This window comes from Vidua chalybeata, chromosome 13, assembly GCF_026979565.1.
Source record: "Vidua chalybeata isolate OUT-0048 chromosome 13, bVidCha1 merged haplotype, whole genome shotgun sequence".
In the NCBI taxonomy this organism is placed as follows: Eukaryota; Metazoa; Chordata; class Aves; order Passeriformes; family Viduidae; genus Vidua; species Vidua chalybeata.
Genome location: NC_071542.1, coordinates 17,591,923 through 17,608,235, shown reverse-complemented (window position 1 = coordinate 17,608,235; position 16,313 = coordinate 17,591,923). Strand labels below are relative to the sequence as shown.

Here is a 16,313-nt window from a genome sequence, read left to right as displayed (position 1 = left end):
CTCTGTATACAAATTATTTTAATTAGCAAATTAAATTTTCTCCAAGTCAAGTGTGTGTTGCCTGTAACTGTTAAGTAATCTCCCTCTCAGGGGGAAAGGTTCCTTCTAGGCAACACAAACTGCCATCAGTCTGGGGCTCCTTTGGCCTTCATTTAAGAAAATAAGCAAACAAAGCTTGAATAAACAAGCAAAGTGCAGCCTCTTGCACTCCCAGTGACTTTTTTTTGGTTTTGTGTCCAATTGCTGTTGCTTGAGCTCTTCTGAGATTGCTGGTGGATGGGAATAAAAGTGCAGTCAGAGTTATCCTTAGGACAGAGAGCACAAGAGAAAAGGAGGGAGGGCTGTCAGCTTTCAAGATGACATCCTGAACTGTCCAGCAGCTGGTGCTTGGCGAGCAAGTTCTGCCAGAGCAAACAGCCTTTGGAAGTCAGTGGTGTTTGGATTTGTGTGTGCTGGCTCTGGAGGCAGCTTGAGTGCTCTGATGGGAAGCCAAGCACCAGCACCCACCAGGCTCAGTGATAAGGACCTGTTTGCTGGATTTATTCTCATTTCATGAGTTCATGGGAGCTTCATGGGATAGCCAGAGCTAGTGGAGAGCTGGGAAACCAAAGACATCCCTCCATCCATGCCAGGGAAGTGTTTGTCAGCCTCTGTAGTGGTGCAGCAGGTGTTGATCCCCTCAGCCTGGTGCCCCACTGACCCTCCAAGCTGAATGTCCAGGTCTCCACTTACACAGGGGTCATCTGTCAGAGCCCTTCTCTGCAACTGTCAAGTTTATCCCCCTCAGGTCTGTAGTGAGAGGCCTGAGCTGCTCTCCCAACACATCTCCAGGCTAAGCAAATAGTGCCAGCCCTTGTGTGCACTCGTACACCAGCCCAGGGAAGAGAAATGGCTCACTGTGCTCAGCTGAAGGTCATTGGGTCAAACACTGAGTAGCTCTGTCTTGCAATCTGTGCCTAAATTGTAGGAAACATTTATGTGTGTGCTTAAATCCAACCCCAAACACTGGTGAGCTTCTTCCACTGAGCACATTCCTGAGCATTTGCACAAATAGGAAAAGTACCAAGCGTTGAAAACATAATGTGCAAGATGTGCTCATGTCTCGGGTTTGCTGTAGGAAGTTTCTGAGCCTGGGTGATGCTTGCAGCCAAACGAGCTGTGAGGAAGGAGTATTGCTTACCTGGGGCCAAACCTGCCTCCCATTTGTCAGGAGTCTCTTTTCACTGGTCTTGATTTCAGTTTTTTTTACAAAGTAGGGGATACAATATTCACCCAAGACCTTTTATGTAGCATTTTACACCTTTTGAAATAAACCCTTCCCTCACCTTTTTTGATACTGTCTAGTTAAAACATTTGTACACTGAGAAAAGGGTGGAATAAAATTCTGGGATCAATTAAGATCTTATATTCTAACCTATAAAAATGAGGTGAAGTATCTGAGCTGGAATGCAAAATCTGGAGAAAGTAGTAAGGTAGTTTCCGGGGCTATTTTTGTATTTCCTGAGGCTTGTGTCATTATGTGCTGCCTTATTACTATTCTCTTATATAAGATATGAAAATAACAGAGGGAAATTGCTTTTCCATTCTATTTCCTGAAGTCTAAAACACACCATTATTTCATCTTGCATTCAGATATCTCTGATATTTAAATGCTGAAGATCCATGTTAGTTGAATGCTTCATAACGTATGTCCATGTTCCTGAGACTTTATCTTTAGAGTTCCTTTGGAATATTTTTCTCCTTTTCACAGCAACTCTTAAAAATTCTTTATTGTATTGAGTGTAGTAGCATAATCCATTTGTGGGGAATTTTTGTGTCAATTTTTAAAAGAAGAAATGTCTAACTTTAGTCACAATTAGTTTCTTCTACTATTACTAGGTCTTGATATTTCTACTAATAAGCTCTGGATGTGTTCTTTGCTTTTTGACAGGTGTACAACATGTTCCAGCATCAAAGCCTGGGAATTAAAGTCAACATTCGAGTGACCAAACTAGTCCTGCTTCACAGTCGCCCTGTGAGTTCCAACCCCTTTCTCCCCTGCTCCTGGAACTGCTTTGTGGCATCCCACAGGGTGGGAGGGGGATGTGGGGCATGTCTGGTCTCAGGATCACAGACTCTGAGGAGTTGCTTGTTCCACTTCACCAGGCAGTGTTAAAGGTGGGAAGTTTCTGTGGCAGTGAAAGGAACCCGGATCCCTTTATTTATCATTCCTGGTAAAGCTGTCTGCTTGTAGCTGCAAACCAGTTTGGAATTAACTGTTACAGAGAGGTCTGATGCTTTATCTAAAGACTGGGGCTGATATTTCTCCTTTCATATATATTTTTTTTTTTTTTCCCCCAAAGGCAAAGTTGTCCATCGGGCATCATGGAGAGAGGTCTCTGGAGAGCTTCTGTCAGTGGCAAAATGAAGAATATGGTGGGGCAAAATACCTTGGTAACAACCAGGTTCCTGGTGCCAGAGATGACACCCCTCCTGTGGATGCTGCTGTTTTTGTGACCAGGTATGGGAAAATCTGGTTTATCAATTTGCTTCAACCAGTAATGCCCATGGTCAGTGACCTGGTTGAGCAGAAATCTAAGAAAAAGACGATACATTTGCTGCTCAGATGCCTCAGGTGAAAGTGCTCTGTCTTGTTTTTGTGCATTCTTAACAAGGTTGTACAAAAGCATCTCTCCCCTTGAGCCGAGGTGTCACAGTCAGGGTCAGGACGTGGCTGTAGCACAGGGGTGCTTTCCTCACACCAGCTGGTAGGAGTGGAAAAAACAGGGGAGGCTTTGGAGCCCTCCTTCCTAGGAGAAGGAAGGTGTGGAACTGAGAACACAGCTGAGCTCAGGTGCTCTGTGTGCAGTTAGGGGTGAATCAGCTGAGCAGACAGTTTGTCAGCAGTGGGGAGGGAATTATCTCCTAAAGAAAGAGGGAGAGAAATACCATAAACTAAATTAATTTCCTCTCTCTTCGCCCAAAGAAACAACCACCTTTACAACTCTCCTCTGTCACAACTGAGATAGAGGAGGGGTGTCATTCCTGGTTGGTTTGTGTATTAGAAAGCTCATGCATTTATTTCAGATGTGAAATGATCTTTACAGAAATATTTGATCAAAATTCTTTGCCCATTGTAATTCTGAACTTACTGATGTGTCAAACACATCAGGTAAAGCAAGAAAAAGGGTTTTGTAGGGACAGCAGTCTTTTTTCCTCTAACTATCTGAGCTCAACCTCACAATACAATGCAAGTCCCATGTTCCCCACAATTACCACAAATTCTGAATAGCACATTCATGGTGTTTTAAGTTTTTTGCATCCCTTAAAATGTAAAAGAAGTATTCATTTTTACAGAAGTGATCTCTGAATAATTAAAGTGAGCACAAAATTATGGTGTAATGTGGATGCTCATTGTGCTAGAAAAACACTACTTTCTACCCCCTTCTCCCCCAGTTTGAGACAGGAAATCTCTGTATTGCAGTTCAGTATTACTCACTTCTTTCACTTATTTTCTCTGCCAACAATTTAAGTAGAAATACATGTTTTTGCCATCCTGATTGTAATAATCTCTAGTGTTAGATTTGTGTTAACAGCCCCACTGCAAACTGTCCATGGGATTCTGGTGAGTGTTCAGTGAAAGAGCTGGTGAGGAGGGCATGAGGCCAGCAAAATTCCTGAGAAATCTCCTCCACAGACGTGTGTGCAGCTCCCCCAAACCCTGCTCCCTCCTCTGTATCCACTGCAGTCCACCAGGCACTTGTGCAGATATTTAACAGTTTAGACAGGGGGAATAGTTCCTTTGAAGTCAACGGGCTGCACATCCTGGTTGTAGTTAAGCATGTGCTCCACTGGATCAGGGCCTAAATAAATAACTAACATTTTTGTTAAACTCGTCTGGGTATCCAGTTGTCCTGCATGACAAGTGAGATGGAGAGAATCTCTTCTGATGGGCTCTGAGCACAGGGTGGGGGGAATGAGGAGAGCATTTCATCTCTGCAGCTCTCAAAACTGAATGCATAATGTCAGGCTAAATGAGCTGGACTCAGGCTTCTGAGGAAGAGCTGTAGAAGAATTTGTAGGAGGAATTGTTCAATGAATTTGCAGAGTTTTGCAGTGGAAATAGCTGGGAAAGTACAGGTTTGGTTGGGTTAGAAACCAGATTCAGCTTTGGTAAGAAGGTTCAGGCCAAGGAGCACATGGCTGTGCACAGGAGCAACATTTTTGCTGCTGGAGAGTCCCAGTGTGCACTTGGAGTCTGTCCTTCCTTCTTGCTGTGTCCTGTCATCCTTAACCCCTCCTGCCTCTGCCGCGTGGAGGATGCTGCATTGTTTGGAAGACTTCTGGGCCAGCGGCCCCATTCTTGTGTCAGGGAAATGAATTTTTCTCCTCTTGGCTTTGGAAATGTGTGTGTGTGTGTCCCTGGACCCTCCCCAGACTGTACAGATGGACCAGTGGTAGAGGATGTGGGAGCAACAGCATGTCCAGCACAAGCAAATGCGCCAGAAAAAGCAGAAGCTGAATTTTCAGCAGCTGCAGCTGCTTTAAGGACTAGAAACGGATTCTTTGGGGTCAAGCTCTGAAGAAATCCCTCTGGTTCCAATCTGGCTGGGTTCATTTGAAACACCAAGGCACGCTTGCCTTTTGAAACTTCACCTCTAAGTAATGTTTCCCATATCCTCATTTGTATGCAAAAGTAGATTACGTAGGTGGCAAATATTCCTCTTGTGGGATTTTAATGGTATCCACCTGAGTTCCAGGTAAGGGACACACTGTGCCTGTGAAGATACATTGTCCAGCTTAGTGAATGAGAATGTGGGAATAATCTGCCACAGCCCTGAAGGTCTGAATATAGTGTTGTGGTCTCTATAACCATCAGACTTTCCTCATTCAGATTCTGGTTTTGAACTTGCAGAAATTTAAGTCTCTGCCATCTTTGGATAGTGTACTTCATATTTTAACAGGCAGCTGACAAGAATAACTTCTGCCTGCAGAATCTGTATCTTAGTGATTTTAGAAGCATATCTCATTTGAAATACATTCCCTCTCTTGATCCCTCTGTCTTATGCATTCCCTCTCTTGATCCTTCTGTCTTTTGCATTCCCTGGGAAATCTTCAGGCACACTGATGTTATTCCAGCTCCTGGCTGGAGGTGTTTGGGTCACCTATTAGATGTAGGTGATTAGAGGTAAGTGATAGCAGAGCAAAGAATGTCCCAACACTGACAGGAGCAGGATTCAGAGCTGTCTTTATGCAAAGACTTGTTTTTTCCTGACACAGTGGTGTAGTTGTTCCATTTGCAGCCTGATCCTGCCTTCCACACTTCTCCAGCTCTTTGCCTTCCCATTAAATGGGCAAATGGAGGAATTCACTGTGCATGGAGGAAACTGGGCACATAGTGCTGTTGAATGTACCTATGGATGTGGAAAGTTTATTTTGGCAGGTTCTGGACTGTACCAGTTTCCTGTGTCCTTTAGCTTTATGACCCTGCAGGGTTAGACTGGTCGAAAGATGTCATTTGAAGGATGCTGGGAATGGCCACTTAACAGAATGCTTCTTATTCCTGTTGCACAGTTCAACTTCTGTCCTTCTTTCTCACAGGAAGGACTTGAATTGCAGAGTTCAGCTTAGCACAGTTAGGTATTTTTTTCCTGTTGGTGGGAGCAAGATGGAAGAGTGACTGTAGGAGGAGTTCTGAGCTCTTCTGGCTATTTTTATTGAACAAAACAACTAACTTGTCTTTTTTTTTTTTTTTTTGAGAATTGTTATACTCTGCTAATGGAAACCTCTGCTGGGTACCACACATGATAATGACTGAGAATTTCACAGGTCACAGGATGAGAACTTGTGTACTGCTTGACTCAGTCAATGGCTAAAAGTGAAGAGTACAACTGATTCAGAGCTAGGGCTGTGATTTCAATATATTATCCAAGACCTTGTGTGATAAGGTCAGATGTTGGACTTGAACTGCAGCTCCTGCAGTAAGAGCTTTGTTTCAACACAGCTCTATAAAAAATTCTGCTAACAGCACTATGTCTCTGTGGTAAGAGACCTTTGCACATGCCATAAATATTAAAATACCTTTCCTGCATTGTTGAGTATCATTATAATACCAGTCATGTCAAGCTCTCACTTCAAAATTACCCGTGCAGTTGAGCTCAAAAATGTGCCAGAGAGACACCTGTGATTGAAACCTTTTTAAAAGCAGATCAGTGTCAGGAGCCATTTAAATCACTGGGGTGACTGAGCCACAGGTGAGACAGATCATTCTTAACACCTTTCCATGCTGTGTTTTCCTCTGGCTGCCAGGGAAGGAGTGTAGGAGTTTCAGCAATGGGCTTTGTGATGAGGTGTGTCCTTGCCTTTGGAAGAAGACTGAGACCCACCAAGCTGGTTTGTGACTAAAGGTCTGGATGCGCTTTTCTGTTTGACCACAGAGTTTTGGGATAAAATATTTGCAATGGTCCAGATGGTTTAAATCCTGGCACTTTTGTACATATATTTGAACAAATGAAGATGTAGTCTCTTGGTCTTGTGTTTATGACAGTTTTAAGGATGGGCTGAGCAGGTTTTATACTTGAATTGCCAGCGACGTTCAGTTCTGCTGATGATGTGCTTTGAGCCCTTCCCTGACAAAACAGCATCACAACACTCTCTTCACACACAAGGGTTGTTCTACCTCTGTAGGAGAGTCTGCAAGTTGTGCTGGATCATTTACTTACCCATTATTTAATAACATGGTGGTAATTCCTCTGTGGAGCTGCCAGAAAGTGCCAGACACCTTTTGGTGTGGGACAGTGCAAGGAGCAGAAATTCTGTGCATTGTTTGTAGGGCTGGACAGGCTCTGGAGAGAGAGAGAGGCTTTTCTAGCTGTGGCCTCCTGCCATCCACTAATAGTTCAGCTATCTGTTGTCACAAGAAAAGCATCTGTTTGATTTAGCAGTTTATATAACATAATAAGTCCTTAAATAAACCTCTGTCAAGCTGGCTCTGGGAAGCCGAGCAGGCGCGCTGGTGCCAGCTCCGTCAGGAGACTGTCATTAGTCTTCCCTGGGAAGGCTGGAATGCCAAGGTGTTGAGACACAGGCTGCAGTGAAAAATGAAAGCTGGGCTGGTGTGTGGTCGTAGCTTCCGATTTTTGGTTGGTTCCTGTCTGATTTTTTTAACACTTTGATGGTTGTTATGGTTTTTCTGCACTGAAGCGTGGTTGGTTTTCAATGTCTGCTGAACAAGAGCTGGTAATGACTGTTTGTGCTCTCCTTCCAAGCCCTTGACAGCTTGATTTGTGGCTTTCAAAGGAGTTTGGTGTGAAGGGTCTGGATTCATCAGCCACAGTCCTGGGCCTTAAATCCCTTTTCCTATAAACCCTAGTTTCATAACTTTCTTCAGGGAAAGAGCACTTTTAATATTTATCTATTTTTATATTTCTCTTAAGTATTTTTTTTCTAAGTGTTTATCTGTCTCAAAGTATTTTTGATCTTCCTCCTGCCAAACTCTTACACTCCAAATCCCAAGGGAACTCAGGCATTTCAAATGACACACTCCAAATGTACTAACAGGATTCTCTTGCCTCCTCCCATGGTGAGGAAAGCCAAGGTGATAGAGACTACAGTCCCTCAGCTTCCCTTGGGTTAAGGAACTTCTGAAATGTTTTAGCACTCGTGATGTTTCTCTGCAGCTCCTCTTCATTGTGAATTGCACTGCAAAGCAGCTCTGGTGAAGAGAGTTCCTAAAAGTTTAGGTCTAAGTGCTTCTTGAAATGTATTCAAGCTATTAATTTAGTTATAAAATACTTTTCCCGCACACATATTTGTTTTTCTGTCACGAGGAATCTCATGTACAAAATCTTCTCACATTAAGTGTTAGTGCTTTGATGGTGAGCTTCAAGGCTTTTATTCTGTTTTTGTTTAATACAGCTCCATGGGTCCCTGGCTGATTTGTGGGTGCCACTGGCATCTATAGTGTCTTCTGCCTTGATGAGATGTGGGGAACCAAATGGGGTCTCTTGAAGCTCTCTGTGTTGGATTCAAACCATAACATGGCAAATCTGACTGTAATATGTTTAGCTGAAGTCAATTTTCCCATTACCAGGAAAATCCTGAAATTCTCTTCTTCTGTGTCAACATCTTTCTCTGTTTAGTCCTTTTCATGTTCTTTTCTATTCTAGTGAAGAATTGAGAATTTCTGGGTACATATTATTAGTTCTGTGCCTTTGGGCTGTGCCCCACACATCTCCTCCTCCCACTGTCTTCTAGGGTGCATCACAGGGTGTCTGCTCCTTATTGTTACAATTCTCTTGTGGAAAGAGCTTCAGTTTTAATCCAGTTGTGGAATAAGTGTGACATCACAGACTGAGGCAGGGCTCTTCTGGGTGCTGACTCTTAAGTCTGTTAAATTGGACAGTGGTACATGGGGCTGATTCACATAATTGCCTGTAATCTCAGTAGCAATCAGGGCTGGTATCTGTGTTGTCATCGTGTAGTCTGCACAGCAGCCTTACAAAATCCCCAGACCTCAACACCCATGATATGTGAGTCATGCACCACTGCTTTTTCCTGGTCTGGAGGCACAGGATACATTTCACTTCTGTTCTGTTTTTCTTTCTAGGACAGATTTCTGCGTGCACAAAGACGAGCCTTGTGACACTGTGGGTAAGTGCAAGAGGCAGGGGAGGGTATTTGATAGGCACCTCTGTGCTAAGAGGGGTGTTCTGGGCAATCTTTCACTCCTTGGTTTGCTGTAATGTTGGTTTTGCTGTTCTGTGTACCTCTGTGATGCAGATATGGATTAGCTGAGCAAGGTATGAGCTATAAATAAGCCATTAAATTTTAACCCTTTCTGAGCCCTGGAGGTCCCTGGGTTCAGGAGTTATTCTTGAGTATTTCTGCTTCTTTGGATGCAGAAAAACTGCCTCTTGGTGTGTCTGTATAATGTTCCTTTCAGTTCTCTCACCTCAAACAAGAATTTGCTAACTAAGGAGTGTATTTCCCATTGTAAGAACCTGTGTGACATTCCCAGATCAAGCTGGCACTCAGTCACTGGAGAAGAATACCTCATTGTGGGAAAGCCAAGTTAAATCTTCTTTTCAGCCTCCTGCTCCTCCTACTTCCTAACTGCCTTTACTCGTATCCAAAGCCTGCATACACAGGGTCCTTACATCCCACACATTAAATACTTTATTTATTTCACTCAGGTAGCAGTAACCTTCACAGTGTTCTCCTGTTTTGTTTTTTTTTTAATCCCCACAGTGGCAGCAGTGTTTGGAGGCACAGCTCAGCATCCTCTCTGTGATGATGGCATGAACTTTTTTAAACTTGCCTCAAAGTCAGGTGGCCCCTCATCCTCTGTTCTGTGTAAACTTGGGATGGATCCTAATTTTCAGCTGTTCTTACACTCCAGTGTTCAGGGAGACACTTGCAGGGGTTATGGACAGTGGGTGGTGCAGAGCAGGGAGGGAAGTGCCTTCAGCAGGAACCCTTTGGAAGGCTCATCTTGGAATGCAGCTCCTTCCCTCCCAGGTGTGGGGATCAGGTGAAAGGAGGAAATACAGAGCTGGAGGATACATACCCATGGGCAAGGACTGGCCTCTGTGTCCAAGTTTTTTCCATTTGGAATCCCTCATAATGTGTTACTTCTGTGTGGAATGGAAAACACACTTCCACTGAGGAAGGTTTTTACACTGTGCGCCTTCACCTGGAGGTGGCTGTGGTAAGATACAATAAAGAAGTTAAAAAAAAAAAAGAAAAAAAGAGTAGCTGATGGAATACACATGCTGACTAAAGTCAGAGCTCTTTCCATATTTAAAGAGAGTATTGTTGAAGATCTCCATTCAGGGAATTATATTACCAGAGACAACATGACTAAGGAAATATTTTTATGACTTCTTTTCTGTTCTTACAATACTCAAGTTATTTCTTGTGCTGCAACTTGCTGCAGACTGTGGCTGCAGTGGAGAAAGTAGAAGATCACAGCAATGAAGATTAAACTCACTTGTTACTCTTTCCAGCACAGTTGTCCAAGATATTTAGAAAGTGAATATTCCTGGGATAAAACCAGTCTGGCCTCTTTGCTCTCTTCAGTCCTGCTTTTCCTGCCTTCTCCTCTGACATTTGATAATGTGGCAGCAAAGCACTTATATCTTCACTTACACATTTTCTGTGCCCCATTTGGCCTTGTTGTGCCATTTGCATTTTTTCATGTCAGAGGAAGAATAAATTAATGAATGTTCTTTTGTGACACGCAGCTGGTTTGAGGAAGTGGTTAGCATTGGTAGTACTAAATTTTAACCATGCAAGAGATTCTCTGGTTTTCCTCCTTTGTCAGGATTGGGAAAGGCAAGTGTCAGTTGTAGATAAATAGGATTTTAATAGCCAGGCTTCCGTGCCATGTGCACACACCTGGGTGATATGAGCAGCAGTGTAGCATGGCTTTGACTTGGGCTTAATATGAATGCAACAATTGAGACAGGTGGATGCCCACTGATCCTCCATGCTGGCTTAGGAAGGTTTATCTTGGTGTTTCAACCATCTCTGCTGTTGCCAGATTCCTGTTTCTCACTCCAGCTCCCAGATATTCCTTTCCAAATCAGCAGGACTGCCTGTGGGAGGAAGAAGTGAGTCCAGCAAGTGACATCACATTTGGTCTTAATGGTTATGCTGAGGTTGTTGCACTCTCCAAAGTTCTCTACAACAGCAGCTTGCTTTCATTTCTTGCTTTACACTTGAACAGATGAAGAACATGGTCTCAGCAGGTGCATGTGTGTTTTTACTCCTGCTTATGGCTGAGGTTGGCCCTTGCAATGCCAATGCTGCCATCCTGTAAATGCAGTGAGCTCTCCTAAACCAGGAGACTGAGGCTGCTGCTCTATATAAGGCAGAGAATTTGGACTCTTAGACTCCTGATTTCTATTCCCAGCTCTGGCACTGACTCATTTTGTGACTTTTGGCAAGTCACTTGCATTCTGAATGCTTCTGTCTACCTCTGAAATGAGGATTTTGAGTGCAAAGCTACAGGAGATTGCATGGCTTAAGGAGGTCTCCTGTAAAGAGTGTGGGGTTATTGGGGTGTGATGCAGTACAAGTCCAGAATCTAATGTTGCTTAGTCATGTTGAAGAGACTCTAAGACTGTTGGATTATATGTCCTGAAATAAGAGGACTCAGAGTGCTGTAGGTAATGTTATTTTCAGTGACAATGCCTTGATTTTCTTTGCATTGTGAGAAATAAGGAAGCAGAACTTACCCTGGCAGAAGCCTTGAGGCCCAGCTGTTGTTGGGAAGTGGGATTATGAAGTTTAAATGGCTCATAAGAGGTGTTCATTTGTGCTCTGAAAGATCCATATAGAAAAACTGTCTGGAATCTTTGCCTGCCATGCAGACACAGCAAGAAAACAGCAGCAGGAGGTTTGTATTTGTATTCTGGCAGGGGCCCCTCACTGAAACCAGTTGCTCTGGGGACTTGGTTCAAATTTTCTTGGCCCAGCTGCCAGGGTAGTGTGGAGGGTTACATAATGGTAGAAACAAGCTCAAAAATGGGGAAAATGTGTAGGTATGTCTTGGGGTGCAGGCCCCACTGCCTGCACCACGGGACAGAACCACGTTTGTGTAAGAAATAGTTTGTTAATGCTCTTTGCCCCACTTGGTTGGGTAAGGTAGGCCTGGGAATGGATGGATTCCAGAGGAGGTGGACAGAAGGAAAACAGTATTCCTGTGTGGAACAGTTGTGGTCCAGCAGCCTCTGCTGTGGGATCTGCTCCTCACTTTGAGCAGGAAGGTTCTCTTTGTGTGACACAGCCTCATCACACACCAGTGAAAATTCCCAAGTCTGCTTCGGGCTCATCCCTCACCCAGAGCTGCCGTTTCCTGCAGAAAAATCTGTGTTCCAGCAGAGCTGCCTCCCAGCCAGCCAAATTGCGAGTTTAATGTCTTGCTATTAATATCAGGCTGCAGCTTGGAGCCTTGCACACTGTCAGAATCCAACCTTTCTGTGACATAAGCAGATTGAGAATGCCCCTTTCGTTCAATATTTCCACTGCCAGTGCCAAATAAGCAGCTTTACGGTTAGTTAGGAATGATCCTGCATATTTCAAGGCAAAGCTTGGCCTTCATTCCTCAGTGTACATGTTACCCCAGATCCAAGCTGAAGCTTCCTTGTATTCAGCTAATAATAAAATTGGGGGCAGTGTGGAATTGGGAAATGGAAAATGAGAATGTGTCTTAAATATCCTTAAATTGCCCTGGTTAAAAATGACTTTACCTCTGCTGCAGTCACATGTGCTCCTCTGTGGCTTGATGTTGGGGAAAAGAAAGTAGAGTAAGTGTGTGTACTGCAGAGGGGCAGGCTGAGCTGAAGGAATAGCTGCCTGGAGAAAACCAAGAACAGAGTGGAGGTGACTGAGAAACATAGTTTTCCAGACTCTTTCCACAAGTGAATCAGTGTTTGGAGAAAAACATTCCCATCTCCTGGCTGTTTATCGCAGTACATTGTTTCAAAATATGCCCAGGTGAGGATCTGTGGTCTGTGTCTCCAAGTAGGCTTTTTTATTCCATGTAAAACACCTGAATAAGGGACTGCACATTTTTACCTTTTCCTTGGCCACTTGCCCTCTCTGGCTGGCCTGTCCACAGCAGGAGACAATTCTGTGTGGACTGTCTGTACTGTTAATTTAAATCTTCCTCCCTGTGTTGTATTGATTCCAGTGCCCTGCCGTGTCACAACAGAGAATTCATCCCCAAGGAAAGGGAAAAGACTAACTGGTTTACTCTGAGTGGAAAAGGAATTCTCACATTAAAAACATTTTCCATAGTGGTTCATGTTGAATGTTTCTGTATATTCCAGGGCGGGTTTTTATTTGATGCCAGAATAAATAGAAATACCTGCTGCTTAAAACAATTCATTAGAGCAGCAGTGCCTGGCTTTAGCAAAAGCCTTGCTGGGACTGTCCTTCAGACCAAACCCAAACCCAGCTTAATGCATTAAGATGAGCACACTGGAGGTTAAAATGTCTCTTAAAGAAACAGTAGAGTTGATTTGGTGTTTGGGAAAGAAAAGGACCTCACAGCATTGCAAATTTCTGTCACTTGTGGCACTAAAGACTAGAGGAAAATCCTGCTTACACCAGCCTCAGAATCTTGGTGGTGGCTTCATTGGGGTCAGGATGCTGGTCCTGTTCTTAGATGTTGCCTGAGACATGCAACCCTCCTGAAACCATCTTACATGCTGGTTTTATTGTTAAGGAAAGTAGAGCATTTGAATTTTATTTGCCTTTGGGTTTGTTTTGCAGCTCAGTAGTCTTGTTTAGGTTTGTCTTTATTAATTCCATGTACTGAGGGCACTGGTGGACTTTTGATCTCCTTGGCTGAAAAAGGTACTGTCCTTAGCTGGGAGCCCATATTTTCCTGCTGCAAGGAGTTTTTGTAGAAAATAGGTGGTTGATCACTCTTCTCTTTGGGAGTTTATCAATCTGTGAGTGCTATCAACTCACAGTTATCTCAATTTTTAAAATTTTCTCTCTGTTTCCTGTATTGGGTGAAGTAAATAACTTGGATAGTTAAAACAAATGCAAGTGTTTAGTGGGGAGAGGATTAGCTACAGGTTTTCTGTACATTTCTCATTTTTCCCTCTTCCGTGTATTTCCGGTTCTCAGCTCGAAGGTCTTGCAGACCCTCAGTTGTTCTCGTGATTAACTCCTTTCCTTTTCCTCTTTTTCTCTTTGGGGTTAGTTCAGAGCTCATAGGAGCTCTCAGTTTTGTTCCTTCATGTTGTCTTTGTTCTGCTGGGCCTGGACAGGCAGAGGCTGCTGTTCCCAGGGGCCCTGCAGGGTCTGGTTTCCATCACTCAGGCCTCAGGACGTGCCCACCGAGGTCACGGAATTTCCCTACGTTTACTCCACTTTAGTCTTCATAAACCTCCAGCAGTTCCTCATTAGTTCTCCTCAATACATCATTCTCCTTTTGCAGCCCCCAAAATGTGTTTCAGGCCCTTTTATTTTCCCATTATTTATCTGTCTGTCATGCTCACCCATCCCAGCAGATAAAACAGTGGCCTCGCAGTGTGGTGTGTGTTTGAAGCTTGTTCTCAGGGAGCTGGAACTAAACGCTGTCAGCAGGGAGGAATAACACACTTCCTGCTCTGTACCTGGCCTTTCATGTCCTCCATCAAACTGCTATTGGTAATTAATGCTCATAGATGTTTAAGCTGAAATATGTTCATAGTTGTCAGATGTAGGGCAGCGTGTCCAAAATCTTTCCATCAACTTCCCTCCCTGCTTTAGTTTGTTAGCTTGTCTCTGCTCATCCTAAATCTTGCATTTCTTGTTGATTGCTCCCTCCTGACCTTCAGACTTTGAGAGCTTTTGTTTTTCTTGTGCCTCACCCCAAAGCTGGCGCTGGATGTTTAAGGTGATTTTAGCTTGAAAGCTTTGCCTTCTCCCATGGTTTTAGTAGCGGTTCATGGGGATGTGTTTTGATAAATGCAAGTGAGCAACTGTCTAAAATGCTGTGGAAAGGACACATAGTACTTTACCAGGCAACATATTATTGAGTAAATATTCTCCAGGCCATCACATCTCAGCGTTATACAGGGTGGTGCTGATTACTGTTTGAATGAAATGCATCTTGATAGAATTATCATAGAATTCTAGAATGATCTGGGACCATTAAAGCCCAGCTCATTCCAGCCCTCTGCCATGGGACATTTTCCAGTAGATCAGGTTGCTCCAGTCCCATCCAGCCTGGCTTTCTTAAAAAAAATCAGTGGCTACCAGAAGTGTGGTCCTTCCTCCTCAGGAATCCAGGACTCTGACCCAAATCCTAGCCTAGTGTCCAGCTGGTGGGTAACTAGTTCTGTCTGCTGCCTTTATTGAAAGGAGTAAGTCACGAGGGAAAATATTTGCCATGACTTTGTTGATATTTTTTCTGATACTCTGGCTTTATTCTTTGATTTCGATTCCATCTCATAAATCACTTTATGTGCTAAATCTTTGTGCAGCTTGACTGGTGCAGGTGCAAACACGTCCTGCATTCCACTCCAGGGCCATTTCTGTCTGTGTGAAATTATATAGACGTGTACACAAAGCACCTGGGAATTTTGGTCTCATAGCTTAAAGGGCAGATAGCTGCATAGGATGTTCTTTTCCCCTCACCCTCTTGCTATGTCTGGGGCTTTGACATGCGATCACTCTGGGGGAAAAGACTTGTTAGGACTGTTTGAGCTAAGAGTTCCCAGTGAACTTACAGGATAGCATCCTTCAGAAGCAATTCAGTACATTTTCATGCTGGCATGGAGAAAAAACAATCAGAAGTATAATATTTTAATATTTTATTTTGTGTGACAGGCAGGTCTTAGGGCTTTGGCTCTCCTGAATATACTATGCTAGAACTTCTGAATTACAGTTTTATTTCCTAGACATCTTTGTGCCTCAATTGTTTTCTAAATTAGGGATGATTTGTGGGACACTGCTTGAGAACCAAAGCTTTGCTTATGGCTAAGCAGCATTTAATGATGATTTAAAGAAATCTCTGCTGTTTATCTCGGACAGGGGTCATTGTGTTTGCAAACAGAGAGGCAGGAGCCTAAATAATGTCCAGCTAAGCCCACACTGCCAAGCAACTGTCAGGAAAAGCTCTGGAACTGCTCCTGGCTACTGTGTGTGTGAGGCTGAGAAGCCTTTGAGGCAGACACGAGCAGAACAAGCTCATTATATTTGGTCTGTGGACAGACCATTCGTGTCTTTTGGGGTTTGTAGTATTTCTGCTCTTGTCTCTTGCCTCATCCATGTAAATGGAGATTTGCCATGCTTGCTGCACTGCTTCACTCTGCAGCTTCATCACTTCCCCTTGCTGAGGGTTTGTTTCTCTGGGGGATTCTCACCAGAATGATCATAAAACAAATAAAATCATCAATTCTGCTTTCATAGCTCACCATACTTCTTACTTCCCCTTTTGTTAGAAAAGGTTGTGGAAAGATAAATAGTGTTTCTTTTCCACGGTGTCAGACCTGCTGTCAGTGCTCTATAAATAACCCCTCTGGGCTGGGAATGCCAACCTCAGGCTCTCTGCAGCAGAAAGCAGAATTTTCTGCTATGACACGCTTCAGGCCAGGTGGACAGGGGAAAATGAGACTCATAAAAACCATTTCTCCCTGGTTCTCATCCAAGAACACAGAATGATTTTGCACATCCCGATTTCCAGCCCGGCGCCGTACCCGTTAATTCCTGGTGCCTCCCTGACAGACCATGAAACTACACATTGAGGGGTTCTTGCACTGTATTTTATTGGTAAAAAAAGAATGTATTGAGAGGAGAAGGGAATGAATTTGTAAACAGGGTCTTTCCTC

General features: G+C 43.6%; 1 protein-coding gene across 1 annotated transcript in view; it reads left to right on the top strand.

The window, feature by feature from the left end:
• ADAMTS17 (ADAM metallopeptidase with thrombospondin type 1 motif 17) overlaps window positions 1-16,313 on the top strand; it is a 157,300-nt gene that overhangs the window by 27,756 nt on the left and 113,231 nt on the right. The window contains exons 5-7 of the mRNA XM_053955030.1: window positions 1,931-2,014; window positions 2,343-2,500; window positions 8,588-8,631. Of these exons, the coding sequence (XP_053811005.1) occupies window positions 1,931-2,014; window positions 2,343-2,500; window positions 8,588-8,631 (286 nt within the window). The remainder of the gene's footprint in view (window positions 1-1,930; window positions 2,015-2,342; window positions 2,501-8,587; window positions 8,632-16,313) is intronic.